General features: G+C 51.8%; 3 protein-coding genes across 5 annotated transcripts; 2 read left to right on the top strand and 1 right to left on the bottom strand.

Annotated features, from left to right (window-relative positions):
* Nucleotides 1–225: 225 nt before the first annotated feature.
* Nucleotides 226–7,620, bottom strand: DCLRE1B (DNA cross-link repair 1B). Of its 2 annotated transcripts, XM_064472435.1 has the most exons (4): nt 7,350–7,620; nt 7,123–7,270; nt 6,876–7,055; nt 6,537–6,736 (listed from the first exon to the last, which is right to left on the bottom strand). In XM_064472435.1, the coding sequence occupies exons 1-4, from the start codon at nt 7,536–7,538 to the stop codon at nt 6,675–6,677; spliced, it is 579 nt and encodes a 192-aa protein (XP_064328505.1). In that variant the 5' UTR covers nt 7,539–7,620; the 3' UTR covers nt 6,537–6,674. The 2 variants fall into 2 exon arrangements, with proteins under 2 accessions (XP_064328504.1, XP_064328505.1); XM_064472434.1 differs by having other exon boundaries at nt 226–6,746; nt 7,123–7,442.
* Nucleotides 7,621–7,692: 72 nt separating this feature from the next.
* Nucleotides 7,693–15,112, top strand: AP4B1 (adaptor related protein complex 4 subunit beta 1). 2 transcript variants are annotated; one of them, XM_064472431.1, is made up of 10 exons: nt 7,693–7,829; nt 7,906–8,130; nt 8,210–8,340; nt 8,815–8,962; nt 9,707–10,143; nt 10,871–10,954; nt 11,875–11,978; nt 12,178–12,385; nt 12,687–12,971; nt 13,232–15,112. In XM_064472431.1, the coding sequence occupies exons 1-10, from the start codon at nt 7,717–7,719 to the stop codon at nt 13,657–13,659; spliced, it is 2,163 nt and encodes a 720-aa protein (XP_064328501.1). In that variant the 5' UTR covers nt 7,693–7,716; the 3' UTR covers nt 13,660–15,112. The 2 variants fall into 2 exon arrangements, with proteins under 2 accessions (XP_064328501.1, XP_064328500.1); XM_064472430.1 differs by having other exon boundaries at nt 9,647–10,143.
* A 580-nt stretch (nt 15,113–15,692) lies between these two features.
* On the top strand, nt 15,693–19,663 carry BCL2L15 (BCL2 like 15). The gene is made up of 4 exons (XM_064472436.1): nt 15,693–15,950; nt 17,814–17,956; nt 18,735–18,950; nt 19,474–19,663. The coding sequence occupies exons 1-4, from the start codon at nt 15,848–15,850 to the stop codon at nt 19,489–19,491; spliced, it is 480 nt and encodes a 159-aa protein (XP_064328506.1). The 5' UTR covers nt 15,693–15,847; the 3' UTR covers nt 19,492–19,663.
* The last annotated feature ends 616 nt before the right edge of the window (nt 19,664–20,279 follow it).

The following is a 20,279-nucleotide window of genomic DNA, read 5'->3' as shown; positions in this document are numbered from 1 at the left end:
GGGGAGAGGCCGGCGGGGAGGGCCAGGGCCTCGCCTCGGAGGTCGGGTCTCCTGGACGGGACCAGGCGAGTCAGACCAGTGTCACCCACTCGGGGACTCTGTCTCTAAGCGTTTTTAATTCAGCCTCTTCCAAAGTAAAAATAACATTAGAGACGTTTCTTGGTTGTCTTCTGAAAGCTGACAGGATTTTAAAATCTTTACAAACACTCTTACCAAAATCTCAGAAACTTTCACAGCTTTGTGTTTACTCAGAAGAGCAGTAATGCAATAAGCGTGAGCCTGCACCTTCTAACGAGCATAAAGAATCAAGGCTAGTAGTTTGCATCCAGATGACAATGAAGATTAGTGGGAAAAAAACACGTAATAAAAAAAATCAAAATACCTTGATCTCGCAACCCACTCTTTGCTAGCTAGATCATTACAGGCACAGACGGTAACAAGGTGGAAGCTGGAGACTGCCAGCCCAGCTAAAGCCTCCGCACATTGTCATCTCGGGCTTTCTGAGGCTGCTGGACACCCAGTCCTGTAACCCCACAGCATCCGTTAACAGGTCGCAGCAGTCCAAGGCTGAAGCAGCAATGCCAAGTTGGCAAAAACACACGTACACATCACTGAATGTCAGAGCACATTTAATAACATAACTTCCCCGAGGGTGGGAGGGGTCTCAGACCTCAGATAAAAAGTGTGGAGTTCCAGCACTAAGCAAAGACTGCATTGATCAGGGACGGTTGTATGTTCATCTTTAAAAAGTACCAAGTAATATCTGCTAAGCATAAACACACAAGGACACAAGACTCTACTGATCCTTCTGAAATGCAGAAGGCAACTGGCTCCCCGAGGCTGCTGAAAGCAACACAAGCTCCAGGAATGAAAGTGCTTCTGGGGACGCTCCACAGCATCCCTCACTGCAGGGGCTGGACTCTCCCCACAGAGACACCTCCGTCCTCCCGCCAGTCACTTCCCCGGCGGAGGCCCCCACCAGTCAGCACAGCACTCCACCTCAGGCGGGTGGGAGAGTTCGTGCAGCCACACGCTAGAAGTCTGATCTGGGAACGCACTCTGACGGAGCCTTCATCTTGGTGGCATTACACAAGCGACCTTCTAAACCATCCTCAGGGCCACTGTCGGATTCCCTGGGGAGACAGAAAGCTCAGGGTGCACTGAGGAAGGTCTCTGCTTTGCAGAAACTCCAGTGCAGCTTTTTGTTCCACGAGAGCATGCTGGGCACCTCTAAGTGCAGCCATGATTTGGGGCACTAAATAACATAGCAATGGACAGTGAGACAAGCAGCTGCCAGTAGAGAAGCGTGAATGGGACAGTATTGCTCTTTGTGCAAAATCCTACAAGTAACCTGTGTGTGCTTAAGATTTAAGAAATCACATGTTCCACTTTCTTTCTCCAACAAAACACCATTCGAAGTTCACCCCTCTGTACTATCTGGTAAGGGAGGGTCTTGGTTCTGCACGGAGGACTCGGGGGCTGCGCTTCTCTTGGCCTTACTTTCTTCAGGCTTACAGTGAACTCCAATAAAGCATGGCACACACTTCAGCGAGGGCTTGGCTCAGAGGCCCTTGAAACCCAAGGGAGCCTGTCACGGTCTGCGCTCTGGGCTCACTGGAACTCGCCTCCCTGGGCTCTCCCTCCTCCTCCCTGGAGTTCTGCAGCTCCTGCCTGTTGGAGTGAGGAGCACGGCTTCGCAGAGGGCCTGAGTCCTACACTCCATCATTTACTGGTAGCAACGCCTGGAAAGCAAGCACAGGACCCACCCCACGTGGTGCTCCACGCTGCACGTCTGTCATGAGTGGAGCATGCACACAAAATGAAATCATTCTCATCTTCCCGGGCACCTGCTGACAAAGTCCTAGACTCCCTGAGCCAGGGCCAAGAAGCTCGCTGTCAAGTGTGCTCTGTCCCAAACAACTTACTGCACACTCACGGCTGCTTGTGCTGAGGCTGGCATTTGGCCAAGTACGAAGTGACAGCAAAGAAAACTTGGGCAGTGCAGCGGCCTTAGCAAAAGAGCCCAAATTTAGCAGGAGTAACCACAAATGCACACAGAATACCATACCCAGACAGCGGCTCATTTGACAAAGGCACCTCATGATTATCTGGGTGGCTTTACCTTTCCTTTTCTACACGTCCTACTCTTTCAGAGGGGCCCATAAAAGAGCACAAAGCCATAGATTTTAAGGTTAATTTGGAGTAAGCCCAAAGCTACAACACACCATAAAGGAAATTGTATAAACTCATTTAATTAGTTTTCTTGGTGAGGAAAAGATTTCCCCCTTACGCACTTTTTAACTAGGGTAACAGTAAGAAACAACTGCACTGCAGAAATGGACAGCAGCTCTTTCGTGGTTTAGCCTTGTAGGCCAGGAAGCAGAGACAAAAACACTCCTGAGCAGGGTGCTCTGGGGTATTCCCTCCAAAGCTACCTGATACACTTGTTTGCTGTGGAGCACATGAGCTCGTTGTGTTATACCTTGGTCTCTTGGTAGCAACCTAAACTTAGAGAGTACATTTCCTTCTCTCCATAGCATAGGCAGGGTACCCCTTCACGATTCTCTACTCTGTTTTAGAGAGGCTAGAGCCAAATAAACTGTCCCTAGTATAGTGCTTGGACTTTCACAGGCAACTGTGAGGAAGCTCAGCAGGGAGCCCTGCTCCCAGAACCATAAGCCTGCCCTGCCCCCATGACATACCAGCGTTTGATCACAGCTTGCGAAAACAGTGCTGAAAACTTGCCAAAAGCAACTCGTCTCATTCCTAGCTCCTCTGTAAGGCCTTGGGTGGGTTGTTTCATCCCACTGGGGCTCTGTTCCCAACTGTGGAACAGAGATAAGCAGCTCAGGCATGCTCTGCAAATATAGATTTGGGAGGGTTCGGTCCGAGCACCATTTTTTTTCTTCCTGCTGGGATAACTGTAGGTTTCCAAGCACCCCAGAGTCAAGCTAATACTTGGCTACAGCTTCTCATTGTCACCGTTGTGAGCAACACACCCCCATGGTAGCAGTGTTGACAGAGCCCTGCGCAGCTGAGCTGGGAGCAGCGTGTTCAGACCCCAGTGTACAAGACAATCCAGCTCTCGGCTGCACCAACACTCTGCTGTACCAACACTCTGCTGTGAGCTAGGCTGGTGCTAGGAAAAGAGGGAAATTTTGGAGGCAAGCATGAGGGAGAACAAGGCCTGTAAGAGGCCAGCTATTTACTGCCAGGAGACTTCAGGGGAAGCTGAAGGATTCTCAGAAACCTTAGAGTCAGCAATACTATATTGCCAGTTCTCCCCCCAGGGCCATGTTTTGTTTTCCACGGTAACACAGAAAAGTAGTATTTTAATGCCTAAGAGAGGGAGGAAACATGTGTCACTCCAAAATGGCTCATGCACCTGCTGTGCCGGGGCGAGGATCTCCAACATGCTGACTGTTGGTCAAGTCTCTCCTGCCTTTTAAAACCACAGAGAGATTTTAGGTTTCATTGGCTCTATATAATTTGGATAATTTCTTTCTGAAGTGGCAGGAATTACCTTTTAAGCTCTAGTAACAGAAGCCAGCATTTCTGAACGCTTAGTTAAAACTGCAGAAGAAATGGGTCACAGATCCCCAGCTTCTGAAGTTTCTGCAATTTTCGCTTCTTTTTGTGTGATCAGTTACCTCTGTAAAGAATTAACCACCCCATTTTGCCCAGAGGTTCACCAGGAGGTTCTCTACTTTACTTGAATAAATTATTGATAAGAATGGTTGATTTTAAGAACAAAGGAGGAAAGGCTGGATGCCACAAAACATCAGCAGTGAAATGCATCAGATCTCTGAGGTTATTTGCAACATACCTAAATGGAGGAGTGACTCAGAAGGCAAGCATTCCTTCTCAGCAATGGAGAGGCTGCAAGCAGGACGTGGCATCTGGGAGTTCAGGCAGTGCTTCGCTCACCTGCCTGTCAAATGAGTCAAATTTCAACAATATTGAAATAACAGCCTGCATCTCCAAGGCAGCCAGCAGCAGACAAAACACTACAAGCACAGCACAATTATTTCCTGGCAGTCTCAGATGTTACAGAAGATGCAGCTGTCACCCCTCACGCTGACCTGGTGGGGCTCTGCAGTTGAGTTTTGATTAGCAAATAAGCCATACAGAAACCTCCACGGAGCAGGGCCGTACAGACCACAGCAAGAAGCTTGAGCTGCCCCTTTTGAAGTGTATTTCACAGAACACTGCTCCATCACTTCCCCCATCCCCTTAGCAGCTGGCAGCCACAATCAAAAGGCAGGCCCAGTGAGAGGCATTCCTTACATTAGCGTGATGAACGTAGCAGTGCCTGGGAAGGCACAGGGTTGGGAGTTAGGACTCCTGTTTGCCAAACAGCTTTGCAAACATACCCACTCTGGTTGTCATCATGATTACTGTTCAGGAGACCCTTGTTTTTAACAGGCATGGCTGCTGCATCTGCAGGCATCTTCGCTTTCCACAAGCCCTAGCTTTCCTCAAAGAGCAAACGCTTCTTTGACTCGATTCCAGGAATTCAGCCCATCTTGCTGACTGGTCTTGGAGAGACCTTGCAGGACAGTACATTCAGAAGAGACTCCGATGCTGATTGGGATCACATGAAACGTTTTGTGTTGAAAGCGACAAAAAGGGAGCCTAGAAAAAGCTGAACAACAAGCTGTTTTGTTGCTCTAGGAAAGTGCCTAGTGACCATTTCCACTCTAGTGTTCTGCCTTGACCCCACGGGAGCCAACCTGTAATGCTGCTAGTGCACTCTGGCACGGGTAACTACAGAGTTGCCAGGCTCCGCGGCGGGTACCCGCTGGCTAGTCACACTGCGCCAGCCAGGCTGCGGCTCTCTGCAGCTGATCTGGAGGGGGAAAGTGCCTGACCTCTAACTAACAGAGCCAATCTTGCTGTTCAGCCGCAGCATTTCTTTCCAAACACTACTGCTAAGACTGAGCACTTGACACCACTAAGTGGTTGTCCGTTATCTTCCATCCCATTTGCCACTGCGTGATAATAACAGGCGGTGGATGGGAAGGCAGTGGGCCTGGCAGAACACTGGCAGCTGCCAGAAGCACTTTGCAGTCAAGCGGAATTCAGACTTGCAGGCTTGAGTGCAGAGGCTCTAGTAACCAATTCCGGAAAGTCCAGAACTCAAGAACCCAGACAATTCCTATTTTTTTTCCAGCCAGTAACCTGAAAAGACATTGGCAGTTAACATTAGGACAGTGCTTTCAGGAGAGCAGACGTGCATAAAGTGCAGGTGGCTGGATACACAGGCAGTGCTGTCTGGAGGTATTAGCAGATTAACAGAAATAGGTTAGTAGAGTTAGAAGGACTTCATTTTCTAGATTTCTTTAAGCAGCATTTTTAAAATGTACCTTAACACATAGTATTTGTAACGCATCTTGGAATGAACCGCTTCATTGCCAATGAGGCATTAGAGAGATATAGCAAGAACAACCTTTGGGGCTCTCGGATTCCCCCTTCTTTCTTTCTTTATCACATCCATCCCCATTAATTATTTCAGCTGCAGGCAGCTCACGCCCTCTTGCAGCTCGACTTGAATCGACCTGGCAGTATCTTTTGTCACAAGACGGGTAAGTTACTGCAACAAGTAGATACAAGGCACACTCCCAGTGGGACCACAGTGCCCGAGTGTGATGTGGAGACCCAACAGATGTAGACAGAGATATAAAAATAAATAAATTTTAAGAAAAATCTACATACTGGCTCTAGTTTCCTCTTTGTCCTCTAATAAGAGGTAAAGAAAGTAGAGCCCCATAGCTGAGCTCCTCACTTCCGATGGGAAACTTGAGCACAGAGAATGGGATGCAGTAGTAAGACCTCTAGAATCACTGCTATCAACTGCACTGGCAAGTGCCACACAATTTCTCAGGATGTTTCTCCCCTCCTAAAGAAATCTTCCACCAGCTTGTCAAATTTCTGTGAGGAATTCTGCTTTAGGACATTTAATGGAGTGAGTAAATACTGCTCTGCAAATCCAGTTGGAAAGTGCTCATTGGAAGAAGGTGCCTGGCCAACAGCATTAGCTGCCCTTGCTACTGCTGGCTCTTCTCCACTCGGCTCTTCCTGCCCTTTCTCCTCGCCCGCGTGACAAGCGCAGCCTTCTTCTGAGCAGAAAGCCGACTCGCAGTAGCTCTGCTGAAGAACTTTAACGCCTGTCAGCTCTTCAGATTTCTCAGGATGTTTCTCTGGGGACTCATAAACAACTCCTCGGGGCCCAGAACGCCGGGCAGCTCTTTTCAAGAGACACGTGGGTTCCTGCCCCTTCCTTTGCTGCTGTACAGACTCTTGCACAGGCTTTGGGATTTTGAGGTCAGGAAGTGCCTGGGGGGCAGAACTTAGGTACTTCTGAAAGTACGCCTGGCACGTGCTGCCCCTCACGATCGGGATGACCGAGCAAGGTTTCAGCCACTGCACAAACTCGCACAGCTCCGAAAAGGACGAGTGATCCGAGTAGGGAATGGGGTGGATGTTGGGGTGGGTGACCTTCACGGGCCTGCCGGTAGGGAGGATGGCGATGGTAGGGTGCAGCGTGTTCCAGCTGACGAGGGTATCCCAGCGGATCTCGGTGACGTCCACAGCACGGATCCAGCCGGCCCCCTCCTCAGCGGTGAACACATCGGGCAGCTCCAGCAGCCGCATCTGCTCCAGGCGCCAGGGGCTCACCACGACCCAGGTGCTGAACTCCACCGCCAGGTCCACCAGCAGCGTCTCCTTCCCCAGGCTGTACACACCTGCGAGGAGAGCCGTGAGCGGCGGGACCGGACGGGAGGCGCGAGCCCCTGCCAGGGGAGGCCGCGGCGGGGCCGCGCTGCGGGAGGGGGCGCGGGGGCCAGGGCGCCGCGGCGCGAGGCGGCACTCACCGATGACAACGTGGTGCCGCGGGTGCGTGCGGATGACGTGGGCGGCCTGGCGCGTGGCGCGCTGCCGCGAGGGCAGGGGCCGCTGCGGGTGGCAGTGCGTGTTGTCCAGGTAGAGGCGGTCGATGTGGCGGCCCCTCAGCGCCGGCTCGCTCTGCATGGCGCTCGTGTAGCGGAAGTCCCCTGCAAGGACAGGGCCGTCAGGGCGGGGCGGGGGCCGCGGCGGGCGCCGCGGGGGGCTGCCCCGTACCTGTGTAGAGGATGGTGCCGAAGGCGCCCTCGAAGAGGAACATGACGGAGCCGGGGCAGTGGTTGGAGTCGAGCAGCGTCACCGTCACCTCCTCGCCCAGCACGTGGCTCTGCCCCACCTCCAGCGGCCGGATCCAGCGCGCCGGCACCTGCGGGGGCGGGCGGTGAGGGCGGGGGTCAGGACCGGGGGCGGGCGGCGGGGCCGGGGCCGGGGCCGGGCGCACGTACCTGGAGGCGGCGGTGCAGGAGGCGGGCGGTGAGCGGCGAGCAGTACAGCGGGCGGCTCCAGGTGCTGGACAGCCCCACCGTGTGGTCCGAGTGCATGTGCGACAGGAAGAAGAGGCGGGCGCCGCCCGCCCTCCGCACGCTCCAGAAGTCCACGGCGATGGGCGTCCCGGGGATCACCGTCCCGCTCATGGCGGCCGCCCGCCGCGGGCAGCGGCGCCCGCCCTGCCGCTTCCCGCCGAATTTGGCGGGCGGCGCCGCGCAGGCGCGGGCGGGGCGGGGCGGGGGCGCACGTCGGGGGCGGGGCGGGGCGGGGCGCGGCGGCGGGCCCGGCGGAGCGGGGAGAGGGGAGAGGGGCCGGGGCCGAGCCATGCCGTACCTGGGCGGCGAGGACGCGCTGCGGGAGCTCCGCCGGGCCCTGAGCAACCCGCACGTGCAGGCGGATCGGCTGCGGTACCGCGCCGCGGTCCTGCGCGTCATCCGGTAAGGCGGGGGGGCGGCGGGGGGCGCGGGGCGGCGGGGCCGGGGCGGTCCGCGCTGAGCCCTGTCCCCGCCGCAGGCACATGGCGCAGGGCGCGGACGTGTCGGGGCTGTTCCCGGAGATGGTGAAGGCCAGCGCGGCGGCCGACGTGGTGCAGAAGAAGCTGGTGTCGCTGTACGTGCGGGCGCAGGCCCCGCGGCAGCCGCAGCTGGCGCTGCTGGCCGTCAACACGCTGCGCAAGGACTGCGCCCACCCCAGCCCCGCCGTGCGGGGGCTCGCCCTCCGCAGCATGTGCGGCCTCAGGTGGGACGGGGCGGGCTGGCGGGGGGGCGGGGGGCGGGCCGGGGTCCCGCTGACACCACCCCCCCCCTTCCGCCCGCAGGATGCCCGGCATTCAGGAGTACCTCCAGCAGCCCCTCCTCAGCGGCCTGCGGGACAAGGCTTCCTACGTGCGGAGGGCGGCCGTGCTCGGCTGCGCCAAGATGCTGAAGCTGCAGGGGGACTGCGAAGTGGGTGAGCGGGCTCCGCGGGGCCGCGCACAGCGGCGAGGAGACGGCTGCCCGCAGCACGGCCGGGCCCGCGGTTTGCCCTGGGTTCGCTGCGCTGCCTCCGGATTGTCGTGGCTGCAGGACGGAAAGAGGAGGAGGAGGAGGAAGACGAGCGGGCTATCGCTGCGTGTCGAGTCGGTAGTGAAACGCCAGGCGCTGCGAGGTGCCACCCAGAGCGCCCCTTTTTCAGCGGGGCCTGCTCTTACAGGGCCCCCCGCAACACCTGGCCGTTTCTGCGGTCGCCGGGTGACACTCTCACACCCGCAGACCTTCAGGGAAAAGTTGTGCCGAGGGCGGGTGTTACCGTCGGGCTGGAAGTTTTGCTGACTGCTTCTCCCAGTCCAAGCCGTATCTTTCGTTCATGATAAATGCTTATAGACGGTGGTTAAATCGGAGCGTGTTGACAGAATTTGATGCAGAGACCTCTGCCTCTTTGCAGACGGTGCTTTGGTGAATGAGCTGTACAGTTTGCTTCGTGATCAGGATCCTATTGTAGTCGTGAATTGTCTGAGGGCCTTAGAGGAGATCTTGAAGAAGGAGGGAGGAGTTGTCATCAACAAACCCATTGCCCACCATCTCCTCAACAGGTTTGTTTTCTCTGATGTTAAGGTGGTGCTGGAAGCTCCATTCTTGCTCTTGCGTTTGCCTGCTAGCAAAGCAGGTGCTTCTGGGCTCCTGTCAGAACCTGAAGAGGGGAGTCAGGCACTCAAAGATGGAGGTGCCCATCCTAAGAGAAACCAAATTACTTTCATGCCAAGACCTTAAGAGAAATCTGAGATGCCCTGCTTTTCCGGGGAGTCTTTGCTTCAGCAGGTGGCTTGTTTGGGAATTGTAAATTACAGTGATTAGGCGTTGTTTTTTTAATTTTGTGACAGTATACATGATATATTTGTGGGACACGTATGTTCTAGTATGTCTCTCCCAGTCCCTTTAAAGATATATAACTTATCCATCACTAGAAGAAAGTAGCTTTTCTGTAGATAATTCTATATGATCTGGCAAAAGAGGGGTATTGCTCTGCCGAGGGTTCTTGTCAGTGTTGCTGTCTGGCTTAGGGCACCAGCAAAAGTGCACATGACTGACACTGGGTTAAGCCTACGTGCATAAACTGGACAATTCTCCTGAGATAAAATCATGGTATCTACTTGTGCAGCACGGCATTTGGTTTGGGAGAAAGGCCGTAAGAAACTCAGAGGCTAAGGCCTCTACTGCACAGCACGGATCTTCATGTGCTTCTCGATTCCTGCAAACTGTGTTTGTTCTCTTGGCAGGATGGCTGATTTGGATCAGTGGGGGCAAAGCGAGGTGCTTACCTTCCTCCTGCGTTACAGACCCCGCAGCGAGGAGGAACTCTTCGACATACTCAATTTACTGGATGGCTGTCTCAAAAGCAGCAGCCCCAGCGTCGTGATGGCAGCCACCAAGCTTTTCCTGGTGCTAGCCAGGGAGTACCCGCATGTGCAGACAGATGTTCTGGTGAGAGTGAAGGGACCGCTGCTGTCTGCCTGCACTTCTGAGAGCAGGGAGCTCTGCTTCACCGCGCTGTGCCATGTGCGTCAGATCCTTGGTAGCCTTCCTGGCCATTTTAGCAGCCACTACAAGAAGTTCTTCTGTTCGTATTCAGAGCCCCACTACATCAAATGCCAGAAGATGGAGGTGTTGTGTGAGCTGGTGAATGATGAAAACGTACAGCAAGTGTTGGAGGAGCTGAAGGGCTATTGCACGGATGTATCGGTAGAGCTTGCCCAAGGGGCGATCTTCGCCATAGGTAAGAGCTCTGTCTTGCCTCGGGAGCAGCCCTAGACCTTTTAAGGCAGGCCTTTCTCTGCTGCAATGTATCTGGGCAAATGCCAAATGACTGATCTGTGCTCAAGCAGTACAGCCCTCTGTAGACCAGCCTCTGCAGGGGTGTTTTGTGAGAGTGTGTTTCTGTACCACGATTGTGCCGATTCTTTCAGAAGTCCTGGTATTGAACTGTTTCAGGCTGCACATAATGTCCTTGAATCTCGTTCAGATGACTCTGCTCTGATGAGATGCTCTAAAGAAATTGCATAATTTTATCTTATTAATGAGCCTTACAGCACTGAATGAAACTGTGCGGTGGGTGGAGGTGCTGCTCTAATACCTGCTTGTTCTCTGAATTGTAATGGGGCAGAGTTAAGGTAATTTGGGGCACATAGTTTTTGTTTTGTAAGCTTTAAAATAGGTGAGTTTCTATAGTATTCATAAGGAGATAGCCAGGGATGCTAAAGTGCCTTTCTTATGTGTTACGTTTAAGAAAAGTTCAGACTCCTTCTGAGGCATGGCTTCAGAGAAAGGAACATGTCCCTTGTGTGGGGAACAAGCTCATTTGGTTACACTTTCAGAAATCATAGTCAAAAAGGAAAAGACAAAGACTGTTTCTTTAAAGTGAGTTTGTGATGAATGGTTGGGCTCATGGTTCCTATTTCACTCTGATAAAAGGTTGACTTTTATGTCCTTTGGTGTCTCTGCAGGCAATATTGCTAGGACATACACAGAAGAGTGTGTGGGGATTCTGACAGAGCTCCTGGGGCTTCAGCAGGAACATATCACTTCAGGTAATCATCTGCAGGTTGTTTGCCTGGCTTATGCTTTCAGAAGGTGGTCTTGCTGGGGCTTGTGATCCCAAACTCGAGGCTCTGAAAGGCACTTGACTTTTAATTTAATCAGCATCTTGAGGTGGAAGTCTTCCTGGTGGAGTTGGGGTATATAGTGTGACTAGACATTGTAGTTTTTCCTTCCTCCGTGGTGAAGGGGGAGATGGTCACAGCTGCGGTCACGGTCTGATATGGAGGCTCCTTTCTGGCTGCCACAGGGAGTGAGGGACTCGGCAGAGACGTTTTAGTGACTGTTTGAGGGCTAAGATGATTAATAGGTCTTTTAAATCTTTGTGATTTCTGTTCTTCATATAATAGTCTGATTCAGTTGTACCCAGGCTTCTCTTTTTCTGCTGCCTTCAGGTCTAACTTCAAGTCGTTGCTGTTTCTGCCTTCCCTTTTAAACGGTCTTGCTTTCAGTTTTGAAAATCGCATGCTTACACTCAGCTGTTGAATTAGGTCTTAGAAGCTGCTAGTGTTTCTGTTAGTGGGCAGCAGAGCCTGTAAAATTTCAACCTAAAGTTCATGAGACTCATTTTCAATTGGTGTTAGTTTTAATTTGTCATTCTAACCTTGTGTGTCTGAAGCATCATGAGTCAGTGTCTTTTTAAAGGCTGGGGAATGTCCAGAAGAGAGCTTACTTTCCAGCAGCCAGAGGAACAATCTGAAGTCTCGGTGCTTTATTTCAGACTTGGTGCACCTTTGCTCTGACAAACCAGTGTCATGGGACTTTGAAGAAGGGTGTCTCAAATGGTAGTCACAAGCAAGGCACTGACCTCCCTAGCTAAGATTTGCAAAGTCTCTCGAGTGGGGTTTTCTGGATTCCCCCCCCAGTGGTTTTTTAACTCTTGAGGAATGCTGAGCATTTTGTTTTATTGCAGCGGTAGTACAGGCTTTTCGGGACCTGGTTTGGCTGCGTCCCCAGTGCACGGATGCAGTGTGTCGGGCACTGCCCAGCTGTGAGGACGCCATCCAGGACAGCGAGGTGAGATGGCTTTGTGCCTTGGGCTGGCAGACGTTGCGGCGGGGCGGACAACGGCTGTCTGGCTTTCCTTTGGCTCGCAGTTGGTGGGCAAAGATCAGAAATCTTCAGAAGACTTGTTCTCTCAGCTTATTTTTTCATGTCAGCACCGTCTTTCTGGTGAGCGGCACCTATTTGCTGTTTTTTTCTGTGGTTCCTTCAGGGCAAGCAGGCGCTGATCTGGCTCCTGGGCGCACACGGTGAGAAAGTACCGAATGCCCCCTATGTTTTAGAGGACTTTGTGGAGAATGTGAAATCGGAGATGTTCCCAGCAGTGAAGATGGAGCTTCTGACAGCATTGGTGCGACTTTTCCTGTCTCGTCCTGCTGAGTGTCAGGACATGCTGGGGAGGCTGCTCTATTACTGCATAGGTGGGTTCCCTTTTTTCTGTTTCCCTGAAGCTGTAGTACAGGCTTTTTGGGAGCTGGTGTGGCTGCGTCCCCAGGGCAAGGATGCTGTGTGTCAGCATCCTAGCTGCGAGGAGACCTGCCAGGATGGCAAGGTATGGTGACTTTATGCCTTAGGCTGCTACTTGGCCCTAGCTGTCTGGTTGGTGAGTGTAACAGGCTTACACTGAATTGCTGGGAATCTGGTTTTAGTAATTAAGGGGTAGTACATCGGGGAAATATGGATGATAGAATTCTTCCTAAATATAGACCCTCTAATTCACAGAGGAGGAGACGGATATGGCAGTACGAGACCGTGGATTGTTCTACTATCGCCTTTTGCAGTCCGGTGTCGAAGAGGTGAAACGGGTCCTGTGTAGCCCCAAGTCTGACCCCTCTCTGGGGCTCCTGGAAGACCAAACCGAGCGACCCGTGAATACATGGGCTTCAGAGTTTAATACTCTTGCGCCAGTTTATGGCAGAGAATGCTGGGCACTCGTCACTGCTCACCACCCAGCTGAACCCTCTTACGCTTGTTCTCCTTGTACTGACTCCAGGAACAGAGACACAGGTAACCCGCCTCACCTTCATCTGGGATCCGTTTTCCCCTTGTCAGTAGGTGTTCTCACGTGGGTTTCTTTGGAAGAAGGTCACAGTGCTTTGAGAATGCTGTCTTAGTGTTCTGACTATCCTGTGCAATGCATGGCTGATCACTGCTAAAGGCACTGTGATTCCAGCCCTCTTCATCTGATGGCTCCGTAAGACGTTCTTTGTGAAACTGGGAGCTGCACCTTATATGCTGCGTCTCACGTGTTTGTGGTTTCATTTCAGAGCCACTGATTTCTGAAGGGAATAAAGAAGTCCTGAATGTTCAACCCGATACAGGCAGCCTGACCTTAATTCCTGATGTTTACCTGACTGCAGAACAGTTTGAGAAGACCTGGCTGAGCTTGGACATGAGCTGCCACCTCTCTCTGCCCTGGTGTGGGACTGTTCATCCAGATGCCATACAGACGGCTCTTCACGTTGTCCACATCCAGGCTATTGCTATGAGCAAAGCTGGAGTCCAGCCGTGGAAAGCTTATCTCAGCGCTCAGGATGACACAGGTTGCCTCTTCCTAACAGAGCTCTTGCTGGAGGCGGCAGATTCGGAGATGCAGGTTTCAGTGAAGCAGAGTGAGGCAAAGCCGGAGGCACTGCAAACCTTTATTTCGGTGTTAAGGACGGTCATGGGGGCAGCTGCCAGGCTGGAGTCCTGATTGTTCCTTGTTCCCAGTAGGATGCTTGCTCAGGGCACAGGAAAAGTTTCTTTCTCTGGCTTCGTTTGCCATACTTGATGCTGGTTTTGTACTTTTAGACTGTGGGAGTGTTAGCAGCCCTTTCCTGGAGCAGAGCTGGGCCTAGCGAGCACACGTGGCATGGGGCAGCTGCAGCTTGCAGGTACGGGGTTGCTGCAGCTGGTGCGTGGGGCAGGGTGAGCGGTCTGTCCTCCCTCTGGGCGAAGGGACAAGGCTGGGGAAAGGACGAGGTAATGCATTTGTGAGCCTGCTGCTTCTGGCCTGAGTCACAGAAGTGGTGGCATCTGTGGAGGTTGTCACAAGACACTAACGTGACTGATGGAACCAGAAATCAGCAAAATTCAGGCATGTGTTTTGGAGAGGTTTTTTTCATGAGAATTGTAAATAATTCAAAAAACAATTCAGAGTCTCCAGGACTCTGCTACTTACCTCACATGAAGAGGAACAGCACAGTGAAGAGAGAAGTATTTCGTTCGTGGCTCCCTTTACCTGTGATTGAGTTTTGTCTGACAGATGGATTTCAGTAGTAGCTTCACGTAAGGGTGAACGGAGCTCTGCTGTGTCAGAGATGGGGGGGGGACAGGGTACATCATGCTCACCAGAAAGATTCTGTTTCATTTTCACGAGAGGGAAGTGTATTTTCTAGTTGAGATGTCTTACTGTAATGATGAATCTCTGAAATTCTGCCCTCAGGGCTACCGTAAGAAAATGCGGGAGTGTGCAGGCTGTGCGTGATGTGTGTGCAAGTTAATATGGCGTGAGTTTTGTAGCCGGCACCACTTTGGCCTTGGTGCTCCCACCAACAATGGAAGAATTGCTGTTCAGGTAACTAACCTGTATGGAATATTAATTTTTTTGTGATACTGATTTTTACCATTTGTTACTTTGTAACTGGAATGGGTATTTAAAGGTTTGTTTTCTGTGTAGTACGTACTTCTGTGCAGTGCTGTCATCCTGCCCTCAGTACACAAGGTGGTGTAGTGCTGGGTGAGTACATTTTTACAGTTTTTAAAGTTATACTCTGGGCAGCCTCGGGACTTGTCTTCTGAAGGGCATGTCGACAGCACTCCATCTGCTCTAGTGGAAGTTACAGAGAGTTGGACTTCTTCCACTGTCATGGAAAGTGTCCTTGTCACAGCCCTGTTTTACATGGTGGCAGAGCCCCGAGGAAGGCTCCTTGCTTATGGCTGAGGAACATGGTTTACTCCAACAGGGCTTTATGGTACTCTGCAAGGGGTGGCTTTGTTAACCCTATTCTGTAAGATTTCTTGTACTTTTGAATTTCTTTTAATGACGGTATTGTACCTTTAAATTGCAGTATGCCTCCATGCACGTCACTGAAACACTGCGGTCACTGTTAAACAACAGGTTTTAGATTTTAATGCTGATTTTCCTAATAAAAATGTGAAACATTCCTGGCTGGTTTCTGGAGTACTTGTTTGTTCAACTCTGAAGTCTGCGGCATGGAGGCAACTGGTCACTACTGAGCCTCCGGAACGAAGTGCAGTCCAGCTCCCGCCTCGGTGTCGGTCAGGGCTCTTCTCAACTTCCTTGAAGCAAGGCGTGAAGGAACAGTTGCGCAACAATTTATTTCAGTCTCATATGCCAAATTACTGTTACTGGTGAATTCAAAGGTAGATAAGAAGTCAGCCGTAGCAGGGCTCGTATTAACAGGTTCCAGTGTCTTTATGCATATATCGTTTTCCTGTCCTTATGGAGAGCTGCACTGGAGCGCTGGCATTGTGCAGTTTTTGATAAAAAATGGTTGATAGCTTGTTGGGAAACTATCATCTACCTGGCTGTGGCTAGACCTAGTCTTTGTCTGGGATGGGACTTAAAGCTTCTAGGCTTTTATCCAGACACCTTGATGAACAAGTCACCGGTCTTCGATAACTTGTAAACATTGACTTCCGTTGAAATGAATTTTGAAACTAAACCACACCCATAGCTTGAATGCCGACAGTTAAGAGAGCAAACACTTGTCATGTGTCATGCTTACCCGGGGAGGAGCCTGTGGTCATACTTTTCCCAGAAGGAAGAACCTGTGCAGATCTGGGAAAAGGAAGCCAAAATCCGGAGGCAAAGTTCACCTGCAAAGAGGAGCAGCTGCGGCGGTGTCCCTGGCTCCGCAGCGGGGAGAGACGCCGAAATGGTAACCTTTGAGGAACAGACAAGGTGCATTGTGGAAGCCTTGTTCTCTGACCTAGGGGACGATGAGAGCGGCTGCCGGAGCCTGGAGACAGACTCGGGAGGTAGGGCCTGTGTGGGAGGAAAAAACGGGTCGTTTGCTGCAGATGAGACGTGCATTTTGGCTGAACACTTAAAGGAAGGAGGCCGTAGTTTGGGGTTGCTGGGTTTCCTACAACGCAGGCTTGCAAGGACTTCCAAGCCATATCTCTCTTTTGGGGGAAAAGAGCAAGGAAAAAAGTTGTTTGCATGCTGCGCAGCCCACAGCTGCAGTCTGCCTTGGCATGGTTGGGCAATGGTTGGGCAATGAGGACGGCGACCCCGCTTTCCGCTCCGTGGGGCTGTGGGTGCTGGGGGTGGCCAGCGCTGGCAGGAAGGTGCCAGCGGCTGTGCCCCGCACGGGTCTGCAGGTCCTGAGAACTTGCTCCAAAACCAGCGGGCTGGGACAAGTTTTAGCTGTCATTGTCAAAAGAAAGCGCATATTGCTTATTGGATAAAAACAGTTGCTTTAGCATGTAAGCCAGAATGTAGTCTTTGCTTCGCAAAGCTCCTAATATCATTTGGGCTACTTTGGTTTGCTGGGGAATGCTGCAAGAAACCCAGAATTTTGCCTGTATTCGTATTGTTTTTCCCATTATTTTCTTGGCAACAAGCCAGTTAAAATGTCCCAATCTTGCTGACACCAGAGGGTGAGTAAAGTCCATTTCTCAAAAGCCTCATGGAATTTAACAATTTTGCCTAAAGAAAAAGTCTTCCGTAGTATATTGCTCATTTCCCTCTCTGAGATTAGATGCTTGTGCCTCTGCCTCTGCTGTCCTGAGCGCTGGGGAACTGCACCAGACGCCCTGGGAGAGGCAGGCTTCTGCCCCGGGCTGCAGGCGCTGAGTGCTGGCCCCGAATGAGACGCTAAACTGGAATTAGCGGCTGGATGAGGGAGGGGGTTGCATCAGGAAGCGATGCCTCTGCAGATAAAGTGGCCCTCCGCTTTGTTGAAAGATCCTGCTTTCGGTTCCTTATGGCTTTGTCAAACGTGGAAATGGTTTTGCTGAAACTCTCAGTGTTGGGTAGCTCCTTCTGGACGAACCTTCTTTTAGTAATATTAAGAAAAAATAAATAACACCCTGTTGTTGGGTTTTTTTCCCCTCAGGATGCTTTAAGAAAAAAATGTTTTAACCGAGGTGTTCCCCTACCCCCTTTAAGAAGTTTAGCTGAGAAGTTCTAATCGTTTTACATACTTGAAATGTGTGAAGTATGCCTTTTGCTCCTTTGTGAAAACCTTCCCAAGTTTGGGTCACTATGAGACTTTGAAGCGCTGCAATTTGCGCTTGCTCAGAAGAGACATTATACCTAAATTCTCTGAAGACTGCACACGATGATGTGCAGCCTCGAAATGCTGCGGGAAGGCAGGCAGGACTTTGCCATCTGGTTGATGCTGCTGTGTGTGTCACTGCAGTCAGAAGAGAGAGGTGAGATGTCTTCCGAGTCCTTCGCCTCCCTTGCTTGCTTCTGGCAGCCTGGGAGGAAGGAGCTCCCAGAACCCAGAGGGGTAAAAGAGAGGCCTTAGGGATGCCCTTGGAGAAACAGGAGCGGGGATGAACTGAGACTTGGGCATGAAGCAACTGAGGTGAGAGGAAAGAGACCTGGACAAACCTGTGGTACAGAGCCCCCTGGTCCCTGTAAATCAATGAATTCTTGAATGGCTGTATGATATTTCTCAGGGACTTTGGGTTTACGTTTCCCAACGTCTCTTGTCAGAGGTCTACCCTGCGTTAACCTCCCGAGTGCTTGAGGCAGTAACTGCCGTAGCACCCGCTGAAGGCAGCATCTTGGGCGCAGTGGGCAGCTGGGCTGGGCTGTCAGCCTGTGTCCTCTTTCTCTGCCTTTAATGCGTGATGCTGAAACCCCTCGCCCCGCTCTCCCTGCTCCAGCGTCTGCGCAGCCTGCAGGAGAGCCTCTGACCGGGTTTGACCCAGTCGTGATCGCCAGTCGCCTGCAGCGGATCGGGGACCAGTGCAACATGGATTTTGAAAAGGTTTCCTCAGAGGCTCTTGCTGAAGTGCTCAAGGGAAAGGTAAAGCACGCTTTGTCCTGCCTGGCCTGGCCAGCTCCTTGTCTGCAGGCCAGCCTCGTGTCGCCTGGCGTGGGAGAATAGCAAAAGCCTGGGGCGCGGCACAGCTGACGCTGCAGGAGCCGGGGGGTCTGAGGGGAAGGGCCGCGATGCCCCGCAGCCTCTTTCATTTCCGTGTCGCGGGCAGTGTGCGAGCCACCGGGACAGGAGCCAGACAAGGCACTGTGGGAGCTGCCTTTTCTTTTCCTCTCTTCCAAAGGAGCTGCTTTCTACCACCTGAGAAGCCCTGGAGCTCCCCGGGCCAGCCTGTCGCTGCAGATGCTCTGCAGTCTGGAGCCGGTGGGGGCAGCTAGTGTGTAGAGGGGGAAAGGAGGAAGACTGCGGTGAGAGGGGCAGAGCGGGTGCTCCATCCTGCTGCAGGTGATCTGGCTCCAGCTCTGCCCTGCGGCCAGAGCTCTCGTGCCAGCACGCTTCTGGCGCAAGCGCTGCAGGTGGTTCTAGCTTCGGGTTCGTTGCAGCTCTGGTCAGGCTACCAGCTCTCCTCCCCCGCCCGCAGCCACGGTTCCGCTGCTGCAGTTTGCACAAGCCGCAGTAGAGGAGAGCCCTGCCGTGAACGCCCGACGCTGAACGGGTATCACGGGGGGCTGTGGGGTCACCTGCTCTAGTCTTGGACAGAAGCAGCAAATGCAGGAATTTAGCTGAACGTTGGTTTTTAAGCCAAGACTTACTTATCACACTGTCATTTAAAAAGAAGCTCACACTGCCCTCTTGATGCTTGCAGATGGAGAAGTTTGAGGCTGCCGTGGACTCCCTCAGCAGAAGCTGGAGTGACCAGAACCCAGGGATGGTCTACGAGAGAGCTTTTCTCTCTGTTTCTGTGAAATTGCTAATGCACGTTGCTAAGAAAGTCCCAGCTATGGTGCATCCCAAGCACCTCATACAAGCGATTAATGGAAATTCTAAAGTGAGAAACTACATTGAGGCCCACGGCGGATGGGTAAGGATGTAAAGGTGGCAGTGAGGTTTGCCTGGATGTTTATGGATCGTCCTTTGTGTCACCTCTTCCACCTGCCTCGCTTGGCTCGTCACTGGTGCCCAACACGTCCCCCCCAGACATGTGCACCAGCTAACTCAGCGTACAGCCGTGGGAGCACGGCTTTGCTAAACGCCTCAGTGAAGTCTTACGGAGGCCAGCATCGAACTTCCCACCTGCTTTTCCGTCTCATGGTTTAATTCCTTATCTCCGTATCTTGGGAGCTCAGCTTGCTCCTTTAGATGAGAATCGGAATAATGAAGGATGGGTCATGCAGGAAGCGCCATCCTGCTCACGCAGCTTTACAGACCCCGCTTGGTGCCTTTTACCGGGGAAGGGATGAAATCGGTCTGGGAGAGGGTCTCAGCGGGAGGTGGGTCTCCCGTGCCTCCATCCTCCGATCTTCTCTTCTTGCTGGTTCCTTTAAACCTGCCTTGAATTCTTCCTCTAGAATACATACACATGGGATTTTTTTGTTTGTTTTCAGGAGAACTTGGACAACTGAGAGAAAGGGCTGTACTACTTGCCAGAAAGTGAAACGGGCTCTTAATTGATTTAACTGGGAGAAATGCTGCTGTCTTTCTTCAGAAGACTGCAGGCAGAACTCTACACATAAGCAACATGTAAATGACGTTCTGGATCGCTAAAAATAAAAGTTAATAAGTGTTTGTTATTTATTTGTTTTTCTCCTTACATTTCTCTTAAATTTAGCCATAGAAGTGAGCTTCACTCTTATTCAAGGTTTCTAGGGTAGTGCTTAGTGCCACAGTGTTAGTTTTCAGACTTGTCAGGTGAATATTTGTTTTAAAACATGTTTCCATTAGTGATTCTAAAGATCTCTCTCTTCCTCTCAGGTGATTCAAAGCCTTATTTTTGCAAAATTGAAATTTGACATTATTTTAAACTAAGAGTGATGGCTCGTTCAGAGTGATCGGCAGTGCTTTGCCTTTTAGCAGCCGGATGCAGATTTCTCGTAGATATTCAGTACCCGATCTGCAAGAAAACACGGACGGGGAATACATTTAATGACTACAGTTGTGATCAGAAAGAGAAGCAGACTTGGTATAGCCAGTCTGAAGTCTTCTTGCAAAATGTAAGATATTGGAAAGTTTGAGGTTGTGACTCCCATACCTCTTTCTGTTTTTTTTGGGGGGTTGTTGTTTTTACTTTAGTTTCGTTTTGTTTAGTTTTTCCCACTTTTGCAAGCAGAGAACATTGCTCTCTGCATCTCTGTCCCGCTTCAGAATGACCTCCGCTCTGTCCTATGGGTTTTTCAGAGTACCTGTGATACCG

This window comes from Phalacrocorax carbo, chromosome 23 (assembly GCF_963921805.1).
Source record: "Phalacrocorax carbo chromosome 23, bPhaCar2.1, whole genome shotgun sequence".
Taxonomy (NCBI): domain Eukaryota; kingdom Metazoa; phylum Chordata; class Aves; order Suliformes; family Phalacrocoracidae; genus Phalacrocorax; species Phalacrocorax carbo.
Note: the sequence above shows the minus strand (reverse complement) of the source record. Positions and strands in the feature narration are given on the sequence as shown.

Bases quoted from the DNA above. Each gene is read 5' to 3' on its own strand.
- AP4B1 (XM_064472430.1), top strand. From the start codon at position 7,717: ATGCCGTACCTGGGCGGCGAGGACGCGCTGCGGGAGCTCCGCCGGGCC. The intron at 7,830-7,905 runs GTAAGGCGGGGG...TCCCCGCCGCAG, and splicing joins GCGGTCCTGCGCGTCATCCG to GCACATGGCGCAGGGCGCGG. The intron at 10,955-11,874 runs GTAATCATCTGC...GTTTTATTGCAG, and splicing joins GCAGGAACATATCACTTCAG to CGGTAGTACAGGCTTTTCGG.
- BCL2L15 (XM_064472436.1), top strand. From the start codon at position 15,848: ATGGTAACCTTTGAGGAACAGACAAGGTGCATTGTGGAAGCCTTGTTC. The intron at 15,951-17,813 runs GTAGGGCCTGTG...TCCCTGCTCCAG, and splicing joins CCTGGAGACAGACTCGGGAG to CGTCTGCGCAGCCTGCAGGA. The intron at 17,957-18,734 runs GTAAAGCACGCT...TGATGCTTGCAG, and splicing joins CTGAAGTGCTCAAGGGAAAG to ATGGAGAAGTTTGAGGCTGC.
- DCLRE1B (XM_064472434.1), bottom strand. From the start codon at position 7,165: ATGTTCCTCTTCGAGGGCGCCTTCGGCACCATCCTCTACACAG. The intron at 7,056-7,122 runs GTACGGGGCAGC...CTGTCCTTGCAG, and splicing joins CGGCACCATCCTCTACACAG to GGGACTTCCGCTACACGAGC. The intron at 6,747-6,875 runs GTGAGTGCCGCC...CTCTCCTCGCAG, and splicing joins GCGGCACCACGTTGTCATCG to GTGTGTACAGCCTGGGGAAG.